Source organism: Epinephelus moara, chromosome 1, assembly GCF_006386435.1.
Source record: "Epinephelus moara isolate mb chromosome 1, YSFRI_EMoa_1.0, whole genome shotgun sequence".
In the NCBI taxonomy this organism is placed as follows: domain Eukaryota; kingdom Metazoa; phylum Chordata; class Actinopteri; order Perciformes; family Serranidae; genus Epinephelus; species Epinephelus moara.
The window spans coordinates 47,974,570-47,997,957 of NC_065506.1; the positions used below are offsets into that span (position 1 = coordinate 47,974,570).

The 23,388-nt window shown below is 41.7% G+C and overlaps 2 protein-coding genes across 2 annotated transcripts in view; both read left to right on the forward strand.

The window, feature by feature from the left end:
- Positions 1 to 23,388, forward strand: part of LOC126393455 (CUGBP Elav-like family member 1) — a 377,556-nt gene that overhangs the window by 213,736 nt on the left and 140,432 nt on the right. The window lies entirely within an intron of this gene.
- map1aa (microtubule-associated protein 1Aa) overlaps positions 1 to 23,388 on the forward strand; it is a 64,555-nt gene that overhangs the window by 2,585 nt on the left and 38,582 nt on the right. The window contains exon 2 of the mRNA XM_050046454.1: positions 551 to 652. Coding sequence (XP_049902411.1) covers positions 551 to 652 — 102 coding nt within the window. The remainder of the gene's footprint in view (positions 1 to 550; positions 653 to 23,388) is intronic.

Consider the following 23,388-nt stretch of genomic DNA (forward strand, 5'->3'; position numbering starts at 1 on the left):
TTAGGGCCCATTTTCAGCTCATTTACGACCCACATGGGCCCCATGTACAAATGTTGGATGGGCAACACACCCAGGGTACCTTCCATCCCTATCTTGACATGGATTGTCCTTGACCAAACGTTGATATATGACGAGGTTGGAGTGAGGACGTGTTGTACCCTTGGTCACGGGTAACTGTACCTTTAAAGCTGAGTTTTCTTCAAGACAAAAAAAAGAAAAAACAAGATATTAGTCTAATTTACTTCATTTCAATCATATACAATCAGCTATAAAGGTCTTTTTAAATATTAGTGTAAAACTAAGTGTTACATATTTTGTACTCTGTTTGACTTGTTTGTTTACCTCAGGAGGAGCACTGCTACCTTTGTGGCAACTGATCTGAATAAAGAATAAACAGAAATGCTTCACTGTCAGGCTGTAGATGTCAGTCAGCTGAATCTCTGAAGACAAAGGAGCTGTCACAGAAGCTCTGTCAGACACTTGAGTTAAATGCTTCACAGTATGTTCCTCCATCGATGAACGTTATTCATGTTTTTCTGTTTTTAAACAGGTTTGCGTTCCTGGAACGTCGATCTGACTGTTTGTGACCTGAACAAGGAGCTGCAGCTGTTTGAGACCCGACACACTGCTCAGTTCTCTTCACAGGTCAAAGGTCAGATTTAATTCATTCAGTTACTGTATGAAAACATGTCTGTCAGCAGTTACTGTACTTTATATTTGTGTGAAACGTGTCCACGATCTCCGTTTGTTGCTTGGTGACAATAGCTGCCAGCTCTATCAGAGTCAAGCTGGAGGGATTTATTGTGTCGCTACCTGCCCATCATCTTATCGCCCATGTCTGCAGCTGTGTCTGCAGAGCGGATCAGATTGCATTCAGTCTGACGACACGTCCTCTCTCCTCTGCATCTCCTTTGTCCTCTTTTTCCTCACATGCATGAGTCTGTTCTGGGGGGAGCTCGAGACGATGCAGCCTGTATTGATCAGGCTCTCATATGCAGACTGCATGTCAGGGTGGGAATCAATAAGGGCTGTATGTGAGCACTATGTGCTGGGGGAATATAAGATCAGGCCCTGAGTGGTGAATGGAGCCAGTGTTAATGTGAATGTGACTGCCCTGTGGGGCGCTGCTCGCTGTAGTATTCACAAAGAAAACGCTTGTGTGAACTGCATTTATAATAACTATTCAGCATTTACTGTAGCTCGGTGGGGTCAAACTCAGAAGAGGAGATGCATCGGCTGAATAAATGGAACCGAGTGTTCGCTGAGGAAGGATTTTAAAAAGCACTTCAATCTTGGTGCACATCTCTCCTCCCACACACTTCTTTGGCTGCTACAGTTACATAAAGAGAAGAAATAAGCTGTTTGTTGACATCAGGGCTGTGAGTATGATTGTAATATACAGTTATCACAAATTACAAACAGAGTCTACTCATTTCATAATTAACTGATGATAGAAATCCATCTTAAAGGCACACTCCAGCTATTTAGTGTCACACTTCCATAAGGTTAAGGGACTTATGAGGGAAAGATTTAAAAAAGAATGTTCAAGATTGAAGTAACAGAGGCTCTGATATCTTTGGGTCATTTCCCATAACGCAACACATAGCATTGTTTCGTCCTCCCTGACTAGTAAATGAACACGGGCCCTCTCTTACATCATTGCTACTTTCAAACTGACACAGTTGTCATGTTCACGGCCAGCGTCCATGTTTTGTAAGGGCCGTTTTTCAACGTTGGGCCGTCAGTGAGCATCTGTCACTGTAGTTTTTGTGGTGTGTCGTACACCATTGGCCCATGTTGGCCCTTGTTGTTTTGTTTCAGCCACTTCAGCACGTTCAGTTAGTGCGTGAGTGACATCACTCTGATTGACAGTTCAGTTCAGGGCACATCTCGTCTCGTCAACAAAAATAAAACATAGATTTCACCTAGTTTTTATTATCAAGATCTTTTTTTAGCTCGTCATCGTCTCCTTTTTGTCTTGTAAAGAAAAGGTTGTTGACCAATAATATTCGTCATAGTTTTCATCAACGAAATTAACACTGCAGAACAATAGTTGCATCTGGGTCGGGTTGTGCAATCAAATTAAGGATTACGTCCTCACATGTTATGGTTAGCATTATTGTACCTTGGCATAGTTTAAAAAACCAAAAAGGTTGCCTCTATCTTACTCATCACTCATTTATTGCTCCACCTGATGAGTGCGCTTAGTGACCCAAATCAAACACGCCTACAATGTTGCTTGACCCAGGTGCATGCTCGGTCAGACTAACATACTAAAATGCTCACAGTGGATCCACCAGTGGTGACTTCCACTTTCACTGAGATACTTTTACCTTCAGTAGTTTGGTGATCTCATGACAGAGCGTCAAGTGTTTTTACGTTTTTTGAAAAATAAATCTGTGTACATGTGGACAAGACATAAAGCTCAGCAATTAATGACACTAGTGTGGGATATGTTTGCCTGATGCCGGTGCTGAAAGTGTGGGTAGCCAGTCAGCTTCGACCATAAGACGAGAAACGTTTCTCTCAGTAATCCCAAAGCTGTGTAATGTACATGCTGTCTCATCTAATTCAAAGGTTTATTTTGGATTTTTGAACATGACTGACTTTGGAAATTTCATTTGAAATGCAAGCTGCAACCCTTAATGTCGGGCCAGAGGTCAAACTTTTGCCATTTGTGGTTTGCATGTTATTTGATGCTTCTTAGATCGACCCAGCTCTGCATGTTTTCACATTACATCATCGTCTCACTGGCATCATCCACTCAGGATGCAGCGCCTCCTCTGGATCACACACTCCTGTTAACACCACACAGCAACACGTTTGTGGATTGGTGCTTTTCAGCTGGAATATTTAACACTTTTATCACCTTTCTACCATCTGTCTCATGTAAAAGCCATTAGAGTCTTTGTTTTGACTCTGGCCGTATTCAAGCTTTCCTGCATGAATAATTCAACATCCTCCATTAATTGTTCTTTTCTGTTAAGAAACAATTATCACCAGCATTTTCGTACTTTTCTTCTGTCTCACCTCGGTCACAGATTCACCCTGTTTCTCCTCTTCCTCTCAGTCAGCACACTCTTTTCCTTCCTCATCTCTCTCCTCATGCTGCTGCTGCTGTATTTCTCTCCCTCCTGATGTGGGGATTTTTACTGAAGCACAGAAAAAGGTTCAGTGCTGCTGGAGACTCAGTGATGGCTGGCAGAGAGCATCATCTGAGCTGCAGCCTGAGCAGACAGACTGACAAACAGAATATTTCTCCTGTTAACCCTGCCTCTGCCTCTGCCTCTGCCGAGCCAATCTTATTTCTGGATGCATGTATTTATACCTTGTGCAACATTCTCTGGACATGCAGAAGCTATATCATCATTTTGGTTACAGATTGCCAACACTTGCCACCACATGAATCTTTCTGGTTGCAACAATTGATGTAAAAATGGTGTAGACAAAAAAGCTAATTTCTACACATCTGTTTTCATTCATAAATTGTCCACGCTGCTTGGTTGTAGTTGTGATTATTGTACAGTAAAATTACCTCTTTGCAGCTAAGACTAGCTATCTAAGCCAAAAATAGCATCTAAAATGTTCATGCACTTAAGTAACCTGGTTACTGTTGGCTCTCTGCAGTAACATCATTTCTTTGAGCTCATATAAACTCGGAGCTCGATAACTGTTCTTGAGAGAGTACTGTGAGAGAAACCCGTTTCCTGTCCATGTGCAGGCTTACCAGGGTCTCGCAAGACAAAGACATTTCATATATGAAGTGTCGCTTTGACAACAGTGTGGCAGAATGAGAGGAACAAGTTTTACTCATGGTACATCTCTGTATCCAAATAATTACGTCTTAAGTTAAACTGAAACAGAAATGGACAATGTACTTGAATAGAAGCTTATATGTTAAAAAACATCTATGCACAGTATGTATGTAAAAGTCAATCCAATCGCCAGAATGAATGTTGGCATTGGTTGTTCATTTCTTCTGAACGTTATCATGTCGCAGATACATTGGAACTTCACGTTTCAGCAGTGCTGTGGTTAAAAAGTTTAGGCACAAAAACCACTTGGTTACAGTAAGGAAAAGATCATGTTTTGATTTAAAATACCCACTTTTGGTGGCACAATCCCTGCTGGAAACACAGCGATGTCTCCATAAAAAAAAAGCAAGGACAATACAACAAAATGGGTTACAAAAACACGTTTGGTGGCTAATAAGCTTCTAAACACACAAACAAAAACAGAAACAAGAAACCCAGCAATGTCTTATAAAAAACAACACTTTTCGTAGCCAATCCCTAGCAGGAAATGCAGCGATCAACAGGAAATACAGCGATATCTTTTATGGCACCATCTTCAGCAGGACACCCAGCAATGTCTCAGCAAAAAACAATCACTTTTCATGGCGTTATCCCTGGCAGGAAATACAGTGATCAGCAGGAAACACAACCATCAACAGGAAATACAGCGATATGTCAGCAAACAACAACTGCTTTCATGACACTGTACCCGGTGGAAACACAAAAACGGGTCACTAAAAAACACTCACATTTGGTGGCTAAGAAGCTTCAGAACACACAACGAAATTCCAGTAAAAAAACAGAAACAAGAAACACAGCAATGTCTCATAAAAAGCAACCACCTTTCATGGCACTATCTCTGGCAGGAAATGCAGCAATCAGCAGGAAACGCAGTGATACACACTGTAAAATACAACTGCTTTTCTGGCACTATCTTCAGTAGGAAACACAACAATGTCACAGCAAAACACAAAAATCAAAATCAAAAATCACTTTTCATAAAACTATCCCCAGTGGAAACACAACAATGGGCTGCTAAAAACCACGCACATTTGCTGGCTAAAAGGCTTCTGAACACACAGCAAAATCTCAGTAAAAAAACAGAAACAAGAAACGCATCAATGTCTCATAAAAATCACCACTTTTCATGGCACTATTGCTGGCAGGAAATGCAGCGATACAGTATCTTTTTGTGGCGCTATCTTCAGCAGAACGCACAGTAATATCTCAGCAAAAAGCAACTGCTTTTCGTGACACTATCCCCGGTGGAAACGCAACAACAGGTCGCCATGAAACACTCAGGTTTGGTATCTAAAAAGCAGCTGAACATGCAGCAATGACGTGCTTAAAAACAACAGGTCTTGTTGTTTGTTGGTCGCTAACAGTGGTCTGCAGCTTGGCAGGCTTCTCACCTGGGTAACATCGATTATCACTTCCACCTCATGTCAGCTCAGACACTACGTCACTTTCGAAAGAATTATTTGATATGTATGAAATGTACAAATTTTCATTTCTGTGGTTTGCAGAAATGAACAAGGTGACTGGGCCGGAAAAACTACAATATGTGGTCTCTCACTACAGAGGCTAAAAACGCTAAAAGCGTTCTTAAACGCTTCAGGCAGCGTTGTTCTTATGTCAGAAATACACTTACTGTATGTGTCATGTATAAATGAAGAGTAAGGAAGGGAATAAGCTGTAAATCTCATTACTGACCTGCTGTACATAGATTGCAGTTATGGCGTTATTGTAGTGTCTGTAGTGCACAGATGCTATTGATCACTCTCTCTTTGTCTTTGATTGCTGTTCACTCTGCCTCACCGCTCACACAGACTGAAATCTTATCCAGCTCCAGTCTTGAAAGCCTCTGCAGTAAACTCTGCGGGTAAACACAGAGAGACAGAAGCAGCACATGGACGTACAGAGACGTGTGCAGCAGCATAAAGCAAACACAGTATGTCCCTCAGGATCACCAACAGACTGCTGCAGCCATCAGCGATACACACACACACACACACACACACACACACACACACACACACTCAGAGCTATAGATTGTATTTCAGATATTTGCAGGATTTGTCTAGACGTCCATCCTCCCAACTAAGTAAGTGAATATGCTGTAAGAGATTATCTGTGTGTTGTGTTCCGGAAAGTTGTATTATAGCACATTATAGGATCCACTCTGCACTGGATTTTATCCATTCTTTGTTATATCACAGGTATTGTTATGTTATAATAACAATTATAGACCCTTTTAGGGCCGACATCACGATGACGTCATATTATCACCTGGAGGTGCAGCTGCCTCTCCCCCACAGGGCTGGGGGCAGCAGGTACAGTAACACTTAAATATGTTTAACTGGCTGAACTCTCTGTCGTGAAGGAATAAGAGACAACAGACTGAAACACTGCTGTGTAATTTCTCCTGAGTGAACATTTAAGTCGTCAGTCTTCTTGTTTTATCTTTAAAAACCAGGGAGCGTTAACTCCAGAGTCTTTTGTTGTTTAAAACAGCAGCAGGAACAAGAGAAAAGTATTTATGTCAAAATTAAATAGACTGAAGAGGGGACGTTGAGGCGCGTACAGGACGAGAGGATATGTACAGTTAGGACGAAAAATAAAAAAAACCCTGAGCCCCCTGAGAGTGAGATTCGGATTCAAAAGGCCACGTCGCCCGAGGCTCAGACTTCAAACAGTCAAACATCAAGAATCCGCCCCGGCCAAAATGGCAGCAGCTAACCTCTCGGTCTGGAAGTCTGAGTTTCTGACTTTTATTTGAAGAGATGAAAAACCAACAACGAGTTAGTCCGTCTCTCAGTACTGTCTGACTTCTTGTTTGTGGCTCTCAGCTTCAGGCCCACTGGTTAATGCTGATGACTTAATCTTTAAAAACACAAATATAAAGCTTCATTTTATAAAACGTCTCAGTAATTTCCTCAAACAGCTGCTCACTGTGGTTTTTGATCAAACAAACAGGAGGACATAGTGACTTTGTTGGGGACTATTTTCAGCGGTGGATTGATCAACATTTGGTGCTCCAGTGAATATTTGTGTCAGCAGGACGGTCTTTGTGAGTCAAAATAAACTACAGTGTGTGCGTTATGTGGTGCCGGCACGGTGGGGTTTAGACACCAAAACTACTTGGTTAAGTTTAGATAAATATTATAGCTTCTTTGTTTCCTACAGGACAAAACTATGTCATTAAGTGATTCTAATTGACTTTCAATTAGCATCGTTTCTGTAGTGCTGGTACGTAATTGTGTCAAGAGCAAGAGGTCTTTGTCATTTTAATTATTCCTGTGAGATCAGGTTAGCTTTCAGTAGTTTTTGGACAACAATAGAGTTCTATGGCACAGAGGAAGAACATCAGGGTTCACACACCTTATTAAACATCCAAGTCAAGGGCTTCTACAAGGACGTTTCAGGCCCCTTTTTTCTCAAATTCAAGTATTCAACGTGGCAAAGTTTGAGGCCTTTGGCCCGGTGCAACATTGAAGGCCACAGTGTCTTTGTCACATGATGGAGGCAGACGAGACGACGCTGCTCGGCCCCATGAATGGAACATTTACATTTAAAAAAAACGCCCAAATGGAGCTGTTGATAGGAGCACTGTTCTCTGCAGGAAGGGATTTTTGTACCATCGGTGTACTGCAAGCCTGAAATATCACCTCAACACAAAACATTTAGTAACAAACCTGGAGGTCTGAGCTGGCACAGCCTCTGATGCTAACGCTAGCAGCCAGCCTCGTCACGCCACACTGGACCAGGTGTTCAGGCTGAGTCAGTCTACCTGTGACTGAGTCACTGCAGACCAGTTTGGGTGGTCGAGGACAGGGGGACAACTGTGTCCAACATCCAGCAGCTTTATTACGACACATCTGACATTCATTTGAATTGATATTGTTTTAAATACTTTCACAGCAAAAATTGACGTATGCGATTAATTTAGATTAATTAATCACAAAGCATGTTTTCAATTAGATACATTTTTTTAATCACTTGACAGCCGAAATATAAATTCATGAACTCAAAGGATCCAACACTGACAAAAAAATCGTTCTGCCCATCACTAACAGCAGCACAACAAACACATAAAACATCATCAGTAATAAGAACATAAAGCTTCCTCAAAAATTTGCAGTTTGGGGGAAATTACTAATGATGATGAATGATTTGTAGAGCAGCTTCCTCAGGTTGTGTTTCCAGATTACAGCGAGTCTGTTTGAGTGGAAATGAATGAACCGAGACAGTAATCATTTTTCTGTGGCAGCAGGCGGGGGCGAAGGTGCACTGAGTGAGGAGGAGGTAATTGTGGAAATAGTGGACGTAAAGGCGCCACGAGAAGCTGAGTGAGACACTGTGTGGTGAGAGTGGCCAATAAAAAGATGCTTGTCATGGCTATTAAAACGTTTCATCCTGCTCTTCCAAGAAATGTTTTTATGCCGCACTGGTTTTTATATCGGAGACAAGCCTGACTGGAGCTGGATTAAACCCACAGGAAAGTTCACAAGGTCACATGAGGTGGGATGAGACAACTCTGGGTCTGCGTCGCTTCCTGACATGTAAAGGTCACATTGGAAAATTGATCAGATCCAGTCAGTGAAAACGTCTATTCAGAAGAGTCTGCACTGTCAAATCGAAGGTCAGTCCTTTTGAACCGTCCTCCAGCGGCGTAACGCTCCGAGGGGTTTAGAGATTCCCACCTCGGATTCGTCCTTACTTTTCAGGAAAGCCTCTCACAGCACACACAAGGTGTTTGCAGGATTGGCTCGGCTGCCAGTAATACTACGGCTCCTCCTTGTCCGAGCCTTGAATACTAATACGCTGCTGGTGGAGGAGTGCACAGTCATCATGGCTGACAGAACACAGAGAAAAAAACTGCAAAACCACGAAGGCAGGGTGATCAAACAGTCAAAGGTCTGTTGTTTATCAGCATCTGTAAATGGTTGAGGAATAGTCTGAGACAACAGCGTTCATCTTATGAGTCTAAATTTGTGAGTAGATCTTAAAATAGAAGGAGCTGTCAGGCTCAGCAGCAGAAACACAGATTTAGACGCAGGACAGACAATCAGAGTCTTTTTCATCAGCTCTGCTAAAAAAAGCTTCCTGGGATCGGCCGCTCTGCATTCAGAGGAATTACTCTATAAGCCATAGTGACATCTCAGTGGAGTAAAAATGTGTGTTGCAGGAAAATAACGCCATCCGATGGCAGCCAGACTCGAGCCCTCTGGTGGAGGAGCTCAGTGAGCCAAAATGGCAGTGACCTCCCTGATGGGTGGCATATGTGCTAAAGGACAGCCAGTGCCCTCGAGTCTCACAGCCTTCCTTAAGGCCTTGTTCTGCCTCAGTAGATCTGGTGTGTACAAACACACAGTGATCTGCCCCAGGACTGATCTACAGTGCAGGGACGAGGCAATGCGGGTTAGACATGAGGGGTTAAAGAGCTGAGACGGGGTGGCTGATGTTGTCTGACTGAGGCATGGGGGGAGAGTGTGAGGAGAGCAGAACAGATGGAAAAAAACATTTAATACAGATCTGATTAAAAAAAATGTTTTAACATCAAAGATAGAGTCCATGTTTAGTGTTGATCCTTCAGAATCAAAGGCCAGAGGCAGATTTATACTTGTGCCTCAGCTGACCCTACACAGTAGCCTACACGTGTGGCCTACGCCTTTGTGAGCATTTTGTGCAGAGGTGTATCTTTGTCACTCTGCAGTTACACCTCCAAAACACTAGATGTCAGTTGGGTTTCTGTGAAGTGCTGTAAAGTTTAGTTGGTTCAAAGCACACCCAAAACACAAAAGTGACAGTTTCAAACACAAGTACACAAATCAGTTTCACTGTAACTCGCAGCATTCACAGACAAACACTTGTCTTTATCTGGACACATTTTCCAAACAAATACAACATGCTAACGTTATTAGCACAAGCCTATGGCATTTTACATTGTATAAATTAGCCTAGCTACCAGCAGAGATTTCCTCTGCTCATATGAAGCCAGGATAAATCACACACAAGACTTAAAATGCTATTTTTGGGGAGGCTTTATTGTCTTCTGTTTATCTGTAAAATTAAAGTTAAAAACAGTTTTGTTTCCACTGAGGGAAATGGTTTCAGCTTACAGAAACAGACAGGAGGTCTGCATCGCTGCGACATGTAGTTAATGTACATTTCTGAGGAGGTGCACGTCAGGCTACGGCGTGGGTTATGGCATAGGGTCTGCATCAGTGCAGAGCCTACACCATAGGTGTGGCATTGATTTGACGCAGAAGTATAAATCCAACTTTATTCCTCTCTTACTGTTTTTATGCTCAGTCACTGATAGTATCCATTGTACATTACATCCCGTGATTGAGTAAGTTTGAAGGGCATTATGGGAAATGTAGGAGCTTGCTAATTTTATTAGAAATAGATAAGACAGACTTCATGGAACAGTAATCTAAAACAGTGGTTCCCAGCTGGTGGGTCGCGGTCCAATAGTGGGTTGCGAGTCCATCCTCAATGGACCGCAAGTGGTGTTAATTTCATTGACAAAAACTATGACAAAAATTTTCAACGACCTTTTTTCCCATTATGAAAACGTGATGACAACAAGCTAAAGATAGATCTTGATTAAAAAAAAAAAAAAACTAAGACGAAATCTATGTTTCATTTTTCGTTGACAAGACGAGACAAAAATGTTCGTGGTGGACTATCAGACGCCGAGAGCTGAGAACAGCCATGTTTGTAATTATCTTCAGATGCCACATGAGCGACTGGCTACTAACTCCAGTAAATAGTCTGCACCAGGATGTTTCAGTAGCCAGTAGAAACAGTCAGAGCGGAGCAGCGACAGCTGTTGATACTGGAGAAGTGATAGTTTGTAAGTGTGTAGAAAGTATTTGTAGTTGTACAAAAAATTGTCTAAATGAAATTTCTATCCAACCTGTCACCTTGATTCTAATTTCTGATTTATGAATTAACCTCACTGGATTAGTTTAAAGAAACATATAGAAAACATAATGAATCAAAGTCGACTAAGATTTTTTGTTGAATACAACATTTTAAATTTTTGTCAACTTAATCTATGAAGGATAAAAATGACTAAATTAAAACTAATAAATATTATATCTAATAAATATAAATATATAATATAATATAATATAATAAATATTATTAAAACCCACTTTATTTTCAAGTAAAGTGAATGTCCAGCACAGAGCTTTTACTTTGAAATGCCATTTCCTGCTGTAGAGTGAGTGACTAATGGAGAGACAGCAATCTAACCAGTCGACACGGCCAATATTTGGTCAAAAATCTGGGGGCGCCACCGAGGTTCTCACAGAATTTAAAATACATTATTGCTGACAAAGTGATTGCCACATAGCTAATCAAAGTTTGTTTATATACACAAAACAAATAAAAACATAAAAATGTAATTCTAGTGGCAAACAGTGAAACACTTCTCTTCTTCCTCGCCTAAAATCTCGACCTCTTGTCAATTAAAAACCCCCCGCGGCCTCCTTTTATCTCCCTGAGGACGCCCACAGATCTCCTGAGGAGCAGTATTGACGTACTGTTGCGTCATGATGAAATGGAAACATTATGACGCATAGATAATGAGCGCATCCATCACTGTACGTCCATTAGTCCTCAGTGTCTCAGCGCTCGCTGCAGACTGTGTCCTGATTGACTGACGAGGCTCAGGGACAGTCTGGCAACATGAAAGATCACGTTTCATCCCCGGAGAGGAGGAGGAGGGTGGTGGCAGTAATGGCCTCCATGAATGCAGCTGTCGCCCACACGGTGCAATTAATAAAGACTCAGCGGACCTCGGCTGCAGACTGATGGCTGGTAAACAAAAGCTGGAGGAATCACAAAGGCTCAGGGGAAATGTAGTGGGCAGTAAAGCTCGGTGGCAGTAATTCAATAATATTGTTTATTGTCCTTCACTGAAGTACGATTATGAGATGATTACAGTCAAACACTGTCTGCAGCCTTCAACGCACTTTATTTTCTGTGACATCTTTTATGATATGTGACGATAACGGGAAAATATCTTAGTTAATGTTGTGATGCTGAGTTCTACATTTCACCCAGCTCTAGTTACTGAACACAAGGTGTTAGTGACTAAACGAGATCCTTCTGTAACTTTTATATTGTTTCCATTTTTACCTCTTTATAAGAGGTCATGTTTTTGGTGCTGTTTGTGCATTTGACAGCAGGATTGCGGAACTACTGGCCTGATTTTCATGAAACTTGGTGAAAGGGTGGAGCTGGGGCCAAAGAAGGACCCACTACATTTTGTAACGGATCCAAATCACAGGGCAGCTACACAAACTATTTTTCGTTTTCCTTAAACTTGCAATATATGCACACAGCTCTCACCTCAGACAAAATGGCGGCAGCTAAGAAGCTAAGTGCTGGGGCGTCGGTGGCTTAGTGGTAGAGCAGGCGCCCCATGTACAAGGCTGTTGCTGCAGCAGCCTGGGTTCGAGTCCAGCCTGTGGCCCTTTGCTGCATGTCATCCCCTCTCTCTCTCTCCCCCTTTCACACTTAACTGTCCCGTCCATTAAAGGCAAAAAATATCTTTAAAAGAAAAAAGAAGCTAAGTGCTAAAGAGCTAACAGGGTTCAAAGTGGCTCTCCAGTAAGACACGTTGTTGCATATCAATAAGATCTAACTGACGCGTGCATAGGCATCAGCTGTTCAGTTCATTCATTGAGTCCACACGTTTCTTTTGCTTTTCTTGCTTTTATTACTTACATTCAAGACAACTTGCATCCAGAGACCGATAAGCAGAGCCAGGTAGCTTAATCGCATTGATGATTTCACTGTTTTCTTCCCTGACGCCATGACCATGATCAAAAAACTGTGTGCTTCCCAGGCATGCAACACACCTGGCTGTACAACCAGGAAATACTAATGATAGATGCAAAGTAGTAGCTCTTCAGGAAATGTCTTCGTTACAAAATATTATTCATGTGACCCAGCAAGCATTTTTTGGTTTAAAAAACGTCTAATAGCCATCTACATGAAGACCTGACGTCTAGGCTAAATCACGGCTGAATTTGAGCTGTCAGTGAAAATTTGGTAGACGTCTAACCATAGCCAAAGTGTAGACGTCATCAATAATACGGCTATGTTGAGACCATGTCCAAAAAATGGAGATAAACATATTTTAATTACTGTTGACTCTTCATACGTGATTGAATATCATACGGCACGCCATCTGCAATGGCGAAAATTACATTTAATCAATTTCAAAATTAAATCGGCTAGATTTGGGTTACATGTAGCTAGACTAAATCGGAGCTAAATATAGCCAATACGTTTAAATCACAACTATTGCTTGCTGGGGAGTCAGCTATTTCAAGTTGAATTTTTGGTTTTGCACTGCAGATACAGTAAAGCACCCTTGTGTGGAGCCCCCAGTGGAGCAGGGATGAATTGTTTGCATGAAGTGGGCATGCACCCTAATGCTAACAGTGCTAACAGAGCTAACAGTGATAATGGAGGTTAGCTAACAGTCACTGAAGCTACCCCGAGGATGGGGGTACACAATGACACGTTATCAGCAGAGGTATGCGCTCTACGAGTGTCCTTGTAGTTGTTAATGCAAAGCATAAAGTAACTGAAATTGACCTGATAGGCTATATTGGCTATATGCACCTGCCACATTACCTTTAAACTAGTGATTAGCACTGTTTAGCTTTGTGTGTATCATTAACCCTGCCCTCTTCAAGTGCCAGCTGAACACAGTACATAGATATATATACGTAGATGCCGCATTCAGTGGCGCTCCCCATTGGAGCTATACGTCAACGCGGCCACCATCTTGCCCAGGTGGAGCCGCGCTGCCTAATGCATGTATGTCTATTGAGGCAGGAGACTATTTATGATTAAAATCATCATTACTCGCTGAATTCTCAACTGATTTTCATGTGGTTTGGTTTGTTACAATCGTCAGACATGTAGACAGGATACTTGGTTAAATAAACAATGCATTTTTTCATACCAAAATATTTGATCTTATGTTAGGGTGACCATATTTTGATTTCCAAAAAAGAGGACACTCGGCCAGCCACGAGATAGCCTACTTAAATGATACTCGCAGTTTACTCAAAGATGCCTTAAATTTTAATATATTTAAAATTTATATGTATGGATAGAAAATTCAGTTATATTACAAAATAATATCTCTCAAAGACAGAAATTCAGATAGGCCCCAATAGGGGACACATACACACACTAGAGTGTGGCGATCCGAGCCCGACGGTACCCGACGGGTCGGGCCGGGTTTGGTCAAAAATGTAGCTATAAATTGTATTCGGGCTCGGGTCGGATTCGGTCAGCTTTCAGTGAAAATGTAGTGTAAAAATAAATAAAATCCTATTGTCTGTCCTGTTTATTGCTTGGGCACTGTTATTTACGTGACAACACCTGAACATAACACACACAGACACACATTGGCTGTTTGTTTCTACCTCTCTCCTCGCTGGAAGTCTCGGACCTCCAGCCGCCCGCCTCCGCCTTGATTAAACGCTGAAAATAAAATAAAAGAGGGAGACAGGTTTTTCCTATTTTATCTTATTTTGTTTTATTTCTCCCTCTCCTCTCGCTAGAAGCGTCGGACCTCCCGCCTCCCGCTCCCGTCTCAAACACGGAGGTCTCCCTCTCCGCAGCTGAGCACCCACGGCGCACGCCCGGCCTGTTAAATAGCCTGTAACCACTGTGTGACACAAACTCAGTGCTTTGGTCATTAAATAATGTCGGGCTTGGTTCGGGTTCGGACAGAAATATGCTGCCCGTGCCGCACTCTAACACACACACACAAACACACGGAAAACCGGACATTATCATCAGTTTATAAAAACCCCCCGGACGCCCCGGACGGGACGTGAAAAGTGGACATGTCCGGGCAAAAGAGGACGTTTGGTCAGCCTATCATTAAACATGTTCGTAACAGTAAAATATTGCAAAACAACTTCTTACCTGTGGAATGTTATTCCCTTATGCTTGGTTTTAACACTTCTCTTGCTCATACACCCAAATGCAGAGCAAAAATGTGGCATTTTTGCACAGTCTGACACTGGTCTGAACCGGTCAGAGCACCTAGGCAAGATGGCGGCGGTATTGACGCATCTCACAAGCCAGGGTGCGGCATCTATATATCTATGAACACAGTAGGCCTATAGACAGGGCAAATTACTACATTTGGCAAAGGAACCCAGAAACCAGCCGTCTATATCTTGGAAAACTAATCAGCCTCGACTTAATTGGTGTACCGTTAATTTGTTTAAATAACCACCTGCTTCAGAATATGTATCATGTCAGCACCATATCAACAGAAATGACTGGTTTGTGCACATATATGATAGCATGTTGTTTAAAGGTGCCCTGAGGAGTTTTGGCCACTAGTAGTGCTAAGGAGCCATGTTTTGATGATCAGGTCCCAATATTGTTTGTATCTTCTGCTCTACTAGCACAGGCACAAGGATGTACATGCATATAAGTGATGCAACACAAATACTTGTAGATGGTGATGATGTTTGGCTGACCAGTGGTTTGTGGCAGCAGCACAGAAACATAACAATGAGCCAACAAAAGATTTGTCAGCTTCTGATATTCTGACAATGCATTCAACCCCTTTATGAGGCCTGAAGGATGCAGAGTGTGTGTGTTGAGAAATACAGAGTGTAAATATGACTGTCTTTTTTTCTTACAAGAAAACGCCACGGGGCACCTTTAAATTTTTATACAAGCTGCACATCCCAAAGCAAATCAGAATTTAATTATCGCAGAGCTGATGTATGATAAACCTTGGGCATCAGGGCCTCTGGGAGTCTGGAGCCTTGGCTCAGTTACTTCGCTATCTAAAGTCCAGCCTTGAACAAAGGCGCAGCAACATGTACGTGTTTAACTACTGAAGAAAATTAAAGGTTGTCATGGAAACAGCCCGGAAAACTTTGGGATTTGATTGCGAAGTCTACAGCCATGTTAGCAGCTCTTGGTTCTGCTGATGTTTAACAGGTACAGTGTTTACAATTTTAACCATCTTTGTTTAACTTGTTAACATACTAACAATTGTTTATGACTTATGACGCACACAATTCAGATGTAGGGCAGGAAGTAAATACATCTACTGCGTGAATTGTAAATAGAGGAACACAACCACATAAAAAGGTTGATGAACCTGCAGGCAGAAGGTATATTCAGAAAATTCAAACTCATGTTGGATGTGATCCACACAAAAAAACAGAAAAGGGATTTTTCCCACAACTTGACCGACTTGCCCGCTGTGAACTAGATGTGGAAATCACCAGAGGACCCACGATATGATATTATTGCGATATGTTGAGTGCTGTGATAACATATTGTGATATATTACCCTTTTTCCAAATGCAAATTATTTCCCCAAAGGACAACTTAGTCAACATCAGTTTTACCTCCTAAGATAAAGTTTTCAGTCTGTTCATGGACTTTAATCATTTTTATTGCAACAAAATGTGACACAGAGCAGACACACTGACCTACACCGTCATAACACCTGCATACACCTGACAGACTGAACTGTGGGCGCAAGACAGCAGTCTCCTGTCCTCTGTCAGATAATGTGCCGTTATAGTCACATATGAATCCACTGACCAGGCTTCACAAGTTAACACCACACATTAAACACACGTTAAACACACAGTAAACACACATTAAACATGGCTTAATAGAGACAATTTCAAACACAAGTACACAAATCAGCTTCACTATAACTCGCAGCATTCACAGACAAACACTTGTCTTTATCTGGACACATTTTCCCCACAAATACAACATGCTAATGTTATTAGCACAAACCTATGGCATTTTACATTGTATAAATTAGCCTAGCAACTAGCAAAGAGTTCCTCTGCTCATATGAAGCCAGGATAAATCACACACAAGACTTAAAGTGCTATTTCAGAGGAGGCTTTATTGTCTTCACAATTTATTGTTTCTTATCTGTGAAATTAAAGTAAATAAAAGCTTTGTCTCCACTGAGGGAAATGGTTCAGCTTACAGAAATAAACAGGAGGTCTGTGTTGCCCGATGTGTAGTTACATTTCTGGGGAGGTGCACGTCAGGCTACGGCGTAGGGTCTATGTCAATGCAGAGTCTACACCGTAGGTACACTGTCGATTTGACTATTAGTGATACTATTCTCTCTCAGACCTTGAATTCAAACCGCTGTGTTGCCCCGCCCAAAATAATCTAATAATAAACATGAGGGTGACGAGTCAACTAATGGCCCTAAATGACGACTACTGGTCAACTAGGAAAATGCTTAGTCTGGGGGGGGGGCAGCCCTAGTTGATTCATCCTCTGGGAACCATGAATATCTGCAGCACACTTCACAGTAATCCACCTCACTGCTGTTGACATATGTCAGTCTGAACCAAAGTGGTGAACAGACCAACATCCCCAGAGCCACACCGCTAACATCACTAACAACTTCAGTGGTTCATTCCCTAATTACAGTAGCTGATGAATAAAGGGAGCGTTTACATCTCGTGTGACACACCACTTGATTTCCCCACGAGCCCACACCCAGAGGCTGAGTGGGTGTTCACAGAGCGTGACGGACGCAACATCAGGCTGAAGCTGACAGGCAGAGACAGACATGAGTGATGGCTGCAACAGAGAAGAGGCTGTCAGGGAGCTGAGCAGCAATATTAAAGACACACACACACATGCGTTGGACACACACAGGTATAATATCCGCTGCTACATTCTCCACACGTACACACAACAGACATGCTGGCAGGGAGACAAAGAGGGGGAAAAGGGCAGAGCAAACAATATTCACAGAGTAATGGAGACAGATGCATCATGAGTGGGCAGTAATATAATGTTGCAGCGTCAGCAGGCGTAGTTCCTGTGTCTGAACACTGCACTGCTACATTATTAACCACACTCACAACTCATACTGTAATTCTTCTGTTCTCTCTACTGTAATCTTTAAAAGTTTCTCCCTCTGTTGGGGATTTAATGATGCTGAACCACCAGCAGGAGTTTCTCCCCCACACTGCACATGCTTATCTCACATTGATCTGTTTCATCCATTGATTTGTGTCTGAACAAGACTCAGATATTCAGCGAATCACAGAGACGTGCCTCGAACAGCGATACGTGCAAAGTCACAGCAACCAACAGGAAACTGATTGATGCGCTTCAGATAATAACCTGCAGGGATGGCGTGCAATCTGTGTCCCCGTCAGTTATCTAATGAGGAGTTCAAATTTTAATGACACGCCTTAAAAATTTCCAGCATTTGTTCTGGGCGCGGTTTAAGAGAACGTGCGCTGATTAATAATTCAGCAGCCGTTATTGATCTGAGCCTCTGCAGTCAGGGCTGTACATCAAGAAGGAGGGTCCCCAGCTCCACAGCCTTTCATCTGGACCCAAAACACACACACACACACACACACATGCCAACACGTGTGTGAGGAGTACACACACATGCACTAAAAAATGTGAAATTACTGTAATGAGAGCTGCACAGTGAAAGAGGAGAGTCTGTAGGGATGTTTGTAATGTCCTTGGGCCGGAGGACAAATACACTGAGTTACCAGTTCATTACGATCTGCCTCACTGCAGTGGAGTCCATCATTTAGGAGCTCGTTATGTTCAGTTTATGTTGATAAAAATGTGATTAGGGAGGAGTTCATGAGGTGACTGAGGGTGATGTGATTAAAAAGGTAGCTATTAATAAGATTCTGTCCCTCCCCAATCACTTACAGTAAATGATGGGGACAGGATGAGTAATCTTAAAATATATTTGACACCGTATTATGGCTGCAACTGATTGTCATTTTCACCACTGATTAATCTGGTAATACTTACATTTAAATCATCAGTCATTTGTAGGGCTGAGTATCAGCATCTGCCAAAATAACCCAGCACCAAGTAGCATCAAAACATTTCAAACCAAACGATACCTGCATCCGATCTTTTTGTGCAGCGGGGGTCTGATACCAGACCCTCCCGACTCCCGCTGGAGCAGTAAACTTTATGTTGCTGCTGTCACCTGAGCTGTTCTGCTCTGGCCAGCAGCAGGTTCAACGTCTGCCCAGTTAGCACGAGCTAAAGCCCAGTTCAGACCAAAGATTTGCAACAAGACAAAAACGTTTTAGAACGTTGCAGAGAAACAGTGGTGTGAACTGTCCGGTCTGAGCCGACTGATGGTGTCACCTGACACTCAGCTGGTCAAATGGTCGGCGGCTGGTTTTAAAGCACGTCACCTGTTTCAACAGCCAATCAGCTTGTAGTGAAGTCCACTGGTCAAGTCAAAATGACCGCAGATGGCGTGTTGGCTTGCTGCAGCAGGTGCTCCGTCGCCAACGGAACCCTCTGTTTCCGTCCTCACGGTGTGCTGGTGTCAGACAGTGGGTCGCTGCTGCTGCTGGCTGTATGTGCTTATGCCCCGCCCACACACACACATTCTCATTGACTGATGAATTGGCGCTGGTTATTTATATTATTGTGGCGTATTGATTATGAATACAGTCCATCTGATGCTGGTTTTGTTTCATCACTGTAGCCAGTATCTCACTATCACTATCCTCATTCAGATTTTAAGAAGCTACAAATTATATTCAGCCACAAAATAAGTCTGAAAAGCTGCAAATCAGAACGGAAGTACAGAGAGTTGTTGACTAGAGATGATACGCCGTCTCATGGTGGTCACTTCCTGTCAACGTCACAGATCAGAAGCACAGAGAGTTGTTGACTAGAGATGATACACCGTCTCATGGTGGTCACTTCCTGTGAACTGGCAGGTTTTTAGAACATTGCAAAACAGCGCATTGACAGTATTTGCCTGTTTCAACTCGTCTTGTTGCGAAACTTTGGACTAAACTTGGCTGAACGCATCAGCAGTGGGTAACATCCAGCACCGAGCTTTAAACAGTCCCACCAACTCACGTTGAAAATGAAATGTCTCAACTCTGTCGTTAAACCTGTTAATATCCATTAGCTGTGTGATGCTAACAGTTAGCCCTATCACTGTGTGTGCCAGTTTGTTCTCACTCCCAACTCGTCAGATACCGCCGCTTTGCCAGTGATTTCGGTGTCAGACACCAGCACAATACAACACCTTTCACAGCGGCATGGTACACCACTGGATGGCATCAGCTTGTAACGCAGCTGCCAACAAACCCAGGAGCCCGCTGTTTGTTTCTCTTGTGAATGTTGAGCAAAACAATGATTTATGATCACCAAAGTTATTGCAATTCATCCCGAGGGTGGACATCAGTGAATGTTCACCTAATTTCATGGTAATCGTTCCAATAGTTGTTGAAGTGCTTCACTCCAAAGCAGAAATGTGAACCACATGGTGACACCAGAGGAAAGGTCAGAGAATCACTTCCTGTGGGAACAATGGATGCCTTTGTGACAATCCACTCAGTACTTGCTGAGATATTTCAGTATGCCGTCCATAAACTCATGCAGGTTAACATGGCTGAAGATTTGAGCTTCTGCTGGTGCAGATTTTGGCTGAATTTGAGTTATTGAGTGGTGTGTAGTTTTTACATCGATCAGATTCGACTGTTGAAACTTGTAAGGGACGAGGCCTCTTTGATTCTTTACTATACATACAGTGTTTACATGCTTTGTCTTGCCTCGGGCTCAAACACCACACTCACACACAAATGTATTTTTATTCAGCAGAAAACGGCTGCTGCTTTTTATACGACCAGCTCCACACAGCTCCACACAGCTCACTGAGGACAGAGCCGCTCAAGTTTAAAGCTCCCAGTCAGGGTGGAAATACTTCACAACCTTTACAGAAACACATACGTCTACAAATATGACCTTGACCAGCTGCTGTGTGTGTGTGTGTGTGTGTGTGTGTGTGTGTGTGTGTGTGTGTGTGTGTGTGTGTGTGACGGGAGAGTGATGTAAGGGGTGGAGGAGGGAGGAGAGCCGGAATATCTGAGACATTCAGGGGAGAGAAAAGCAGCACGTCTGGAGAGAAGGGTGCGGCAGGCCGGGCAGTTGAGCTGTGTTGCTAACAGCTGTGTGACATTTAGAGGAGACTGCCGGTCATCTGAGATGATGCTGCATCAGTGCTGCTTCAACACACTGGATATGATACACTCCAGTTTCACCAACAGGCTTTTTACACAGCCGGTTTTTAAAACACCATGGCAACCGCTGGCAACGCTCCTTTTAAATAGGGTACCTTTTTATAATCAGACCTGAAGGTGAAACTTTTCTTTTGTCCCAGTCAGCAGTGTGAAAGTTATGGAAGACCATTTCTGACAAATACAGTGTGATGAAAAAAAGATCCTGTGATTCATTATAATTAGAAACTTTATGATTAAAAAAAAAAAAGATTTAGTGTCTCAAAAAAGACGTATCACAAAAAAACCCCAAAAAAACAACAAAAACGGTAACACTTTACTTGAAGGTATCTTCATAAGAGTGACATGACACAGTCATGAACCTGTCATGGACATTATGTACATTACCAGAAGATGTCTTTGTCATGACAAGTTGACATTAACAAGAAATGTGTTTATGACAAGTTGACATAATGATTATTATTGTTATGACAAAGACATCTTCTGGTAATGTCATCCTGGTTAATGTCAAGTTGTCATAATAAGGACATCCCAAACAAATTTAATGTCAACTTGTCATTACAAAGACAACTTCTGGTAATGTCGCTTTGATTAAAGTCAAGTTGTCATAATCAAGACAACCCAAACAATGTCAACTTGTCATTACAAAAACCGAATGACACTTAAAGACAGCAGTCATAAACGTTTATGACATGTACATAATGTTTATGACAAGTTCATGATAGACTCATGTCATAGTTATGACAGTGTCATGTCACCCTTATGTAGATACCTTCAAGTAAAGTGTTACCAAAAAAACTATATCAAGATAATGACTTAGATCTTCAAATAATAAAAAACTTTGAGAATAATTACTTAGTACCTCAAAAATGACATAATTTCTCAAAAATACTTTCATTATTTCTTAAAATAATAACTTCGAATCTCAAAATAAAGAGAACCTTTAAAAATAATGAGTTAGTATCTTAAAATGACCTTACCTAAAATAATGATATAGTGTAACAAAAAGTAACTGAGTATCTCAAAGTAATGACTTAGTGTCTAAGAATAATGATAGAATTTCTCAAAATAACAATTTAGTATCAAAATAATGACTGAGTATCCTAAAATAATGAGAAACTGAAAATAATAAGAAACTGTTTAAAAAAATAATGACGTAGTGTCTGAAAATACTGAGAAATGATACAAAAAAAGTAAAGTTTCTCATTATTTTGGAATACTATGTCATTATCCTGAGACACTGAGTCATTGTTGTTATTTTAAAAATACTAAGTCTTTATTTTCAGATACCAAGTCATTATTTGAGAAGGTTTCTCATCACCCATAAGCCTCCGTATAAAGCTGATAAATGACAGTCTCATTATATTTGTTCATGTTGCTCTGCGTCTCTTTGTGAGTTATTCTTGTATCAAAGGAAATAAATCTGTGTGATCTAAAAAAACCAGTTATTTAAGGTACAAAGTGAAAAACATCTAGACTTCCTTTGACAGGGAGCGCAGCTGAAACACTGACATCCACCTCAATGAATTAGCCTCTACGTCGTCCTCTCTGCTGGTCAAATGTTATGATTCATGGTTTACAGTGGGTCATGTTGGCACAACTCAGAGTCTATTTTAGTTTGTTCCACCCAGCAGCTGCTGTTTGAGTCACAGCTGTGTGAAAAGTCCCGTTCCCAGAAAAGACAATTCACTCAGTTCCCACTGCAAAATAATATCTGACTTTATTTGTCTTAATAAACTAAATTTCTAAATCATCACCTCCACAGTACACTCAGAGCTGTTGGTTCCTTCACGGTCACATGGCAGTGGATCAGTACAACCTTACAGCCAAATGCCAACTTTATCTACCTGTAAAATTAAAATAACCCTGCATTTAATCTGGATCATCCATAAAGTTTTAGAAGACCCAGATTGATTTAATAGGTGATCATTTATTAGCACTATTCACTTGAAATGACATATTTTGAGGGCAAATGAATCAGCTGCAACAGGTGTTACCAAACCAAGAGTATAAATTACTGTGGCAGGGTTACGTCATGAAACATAAACATGGTGGGTATTTCATAAGATTGTAAGTATTTCTGGAGTCAATACTTAAAATTGGACCACCTTAGGCCAGCAAAATACTAAATACACACACACACACACACACACACACAGACACACACACACACACACACAAACACACACGAGACCTCACGCCAAATTTCCAACCAACCAAGAGCAGCACTATGGATCATGAGTACACCAAGTAGCACACACAGCCGATAAACATGATGCCAAACCCTTTTTATAGCATCAAATAACATTAAAACCAAACTTATTGGACAAATCAACACTCAAACATCAGCGTGATAGGAACTACATAAAATGACAGAAATCATCTTCAAAATCAGTTTGATGTGAACTTTGATTTTTTTTTAGTTGTGTCAATATCCCATCTAACATGGAGGGGCAGTTACAACATATACTGTAGGCAGTCACCAGGGGATGATC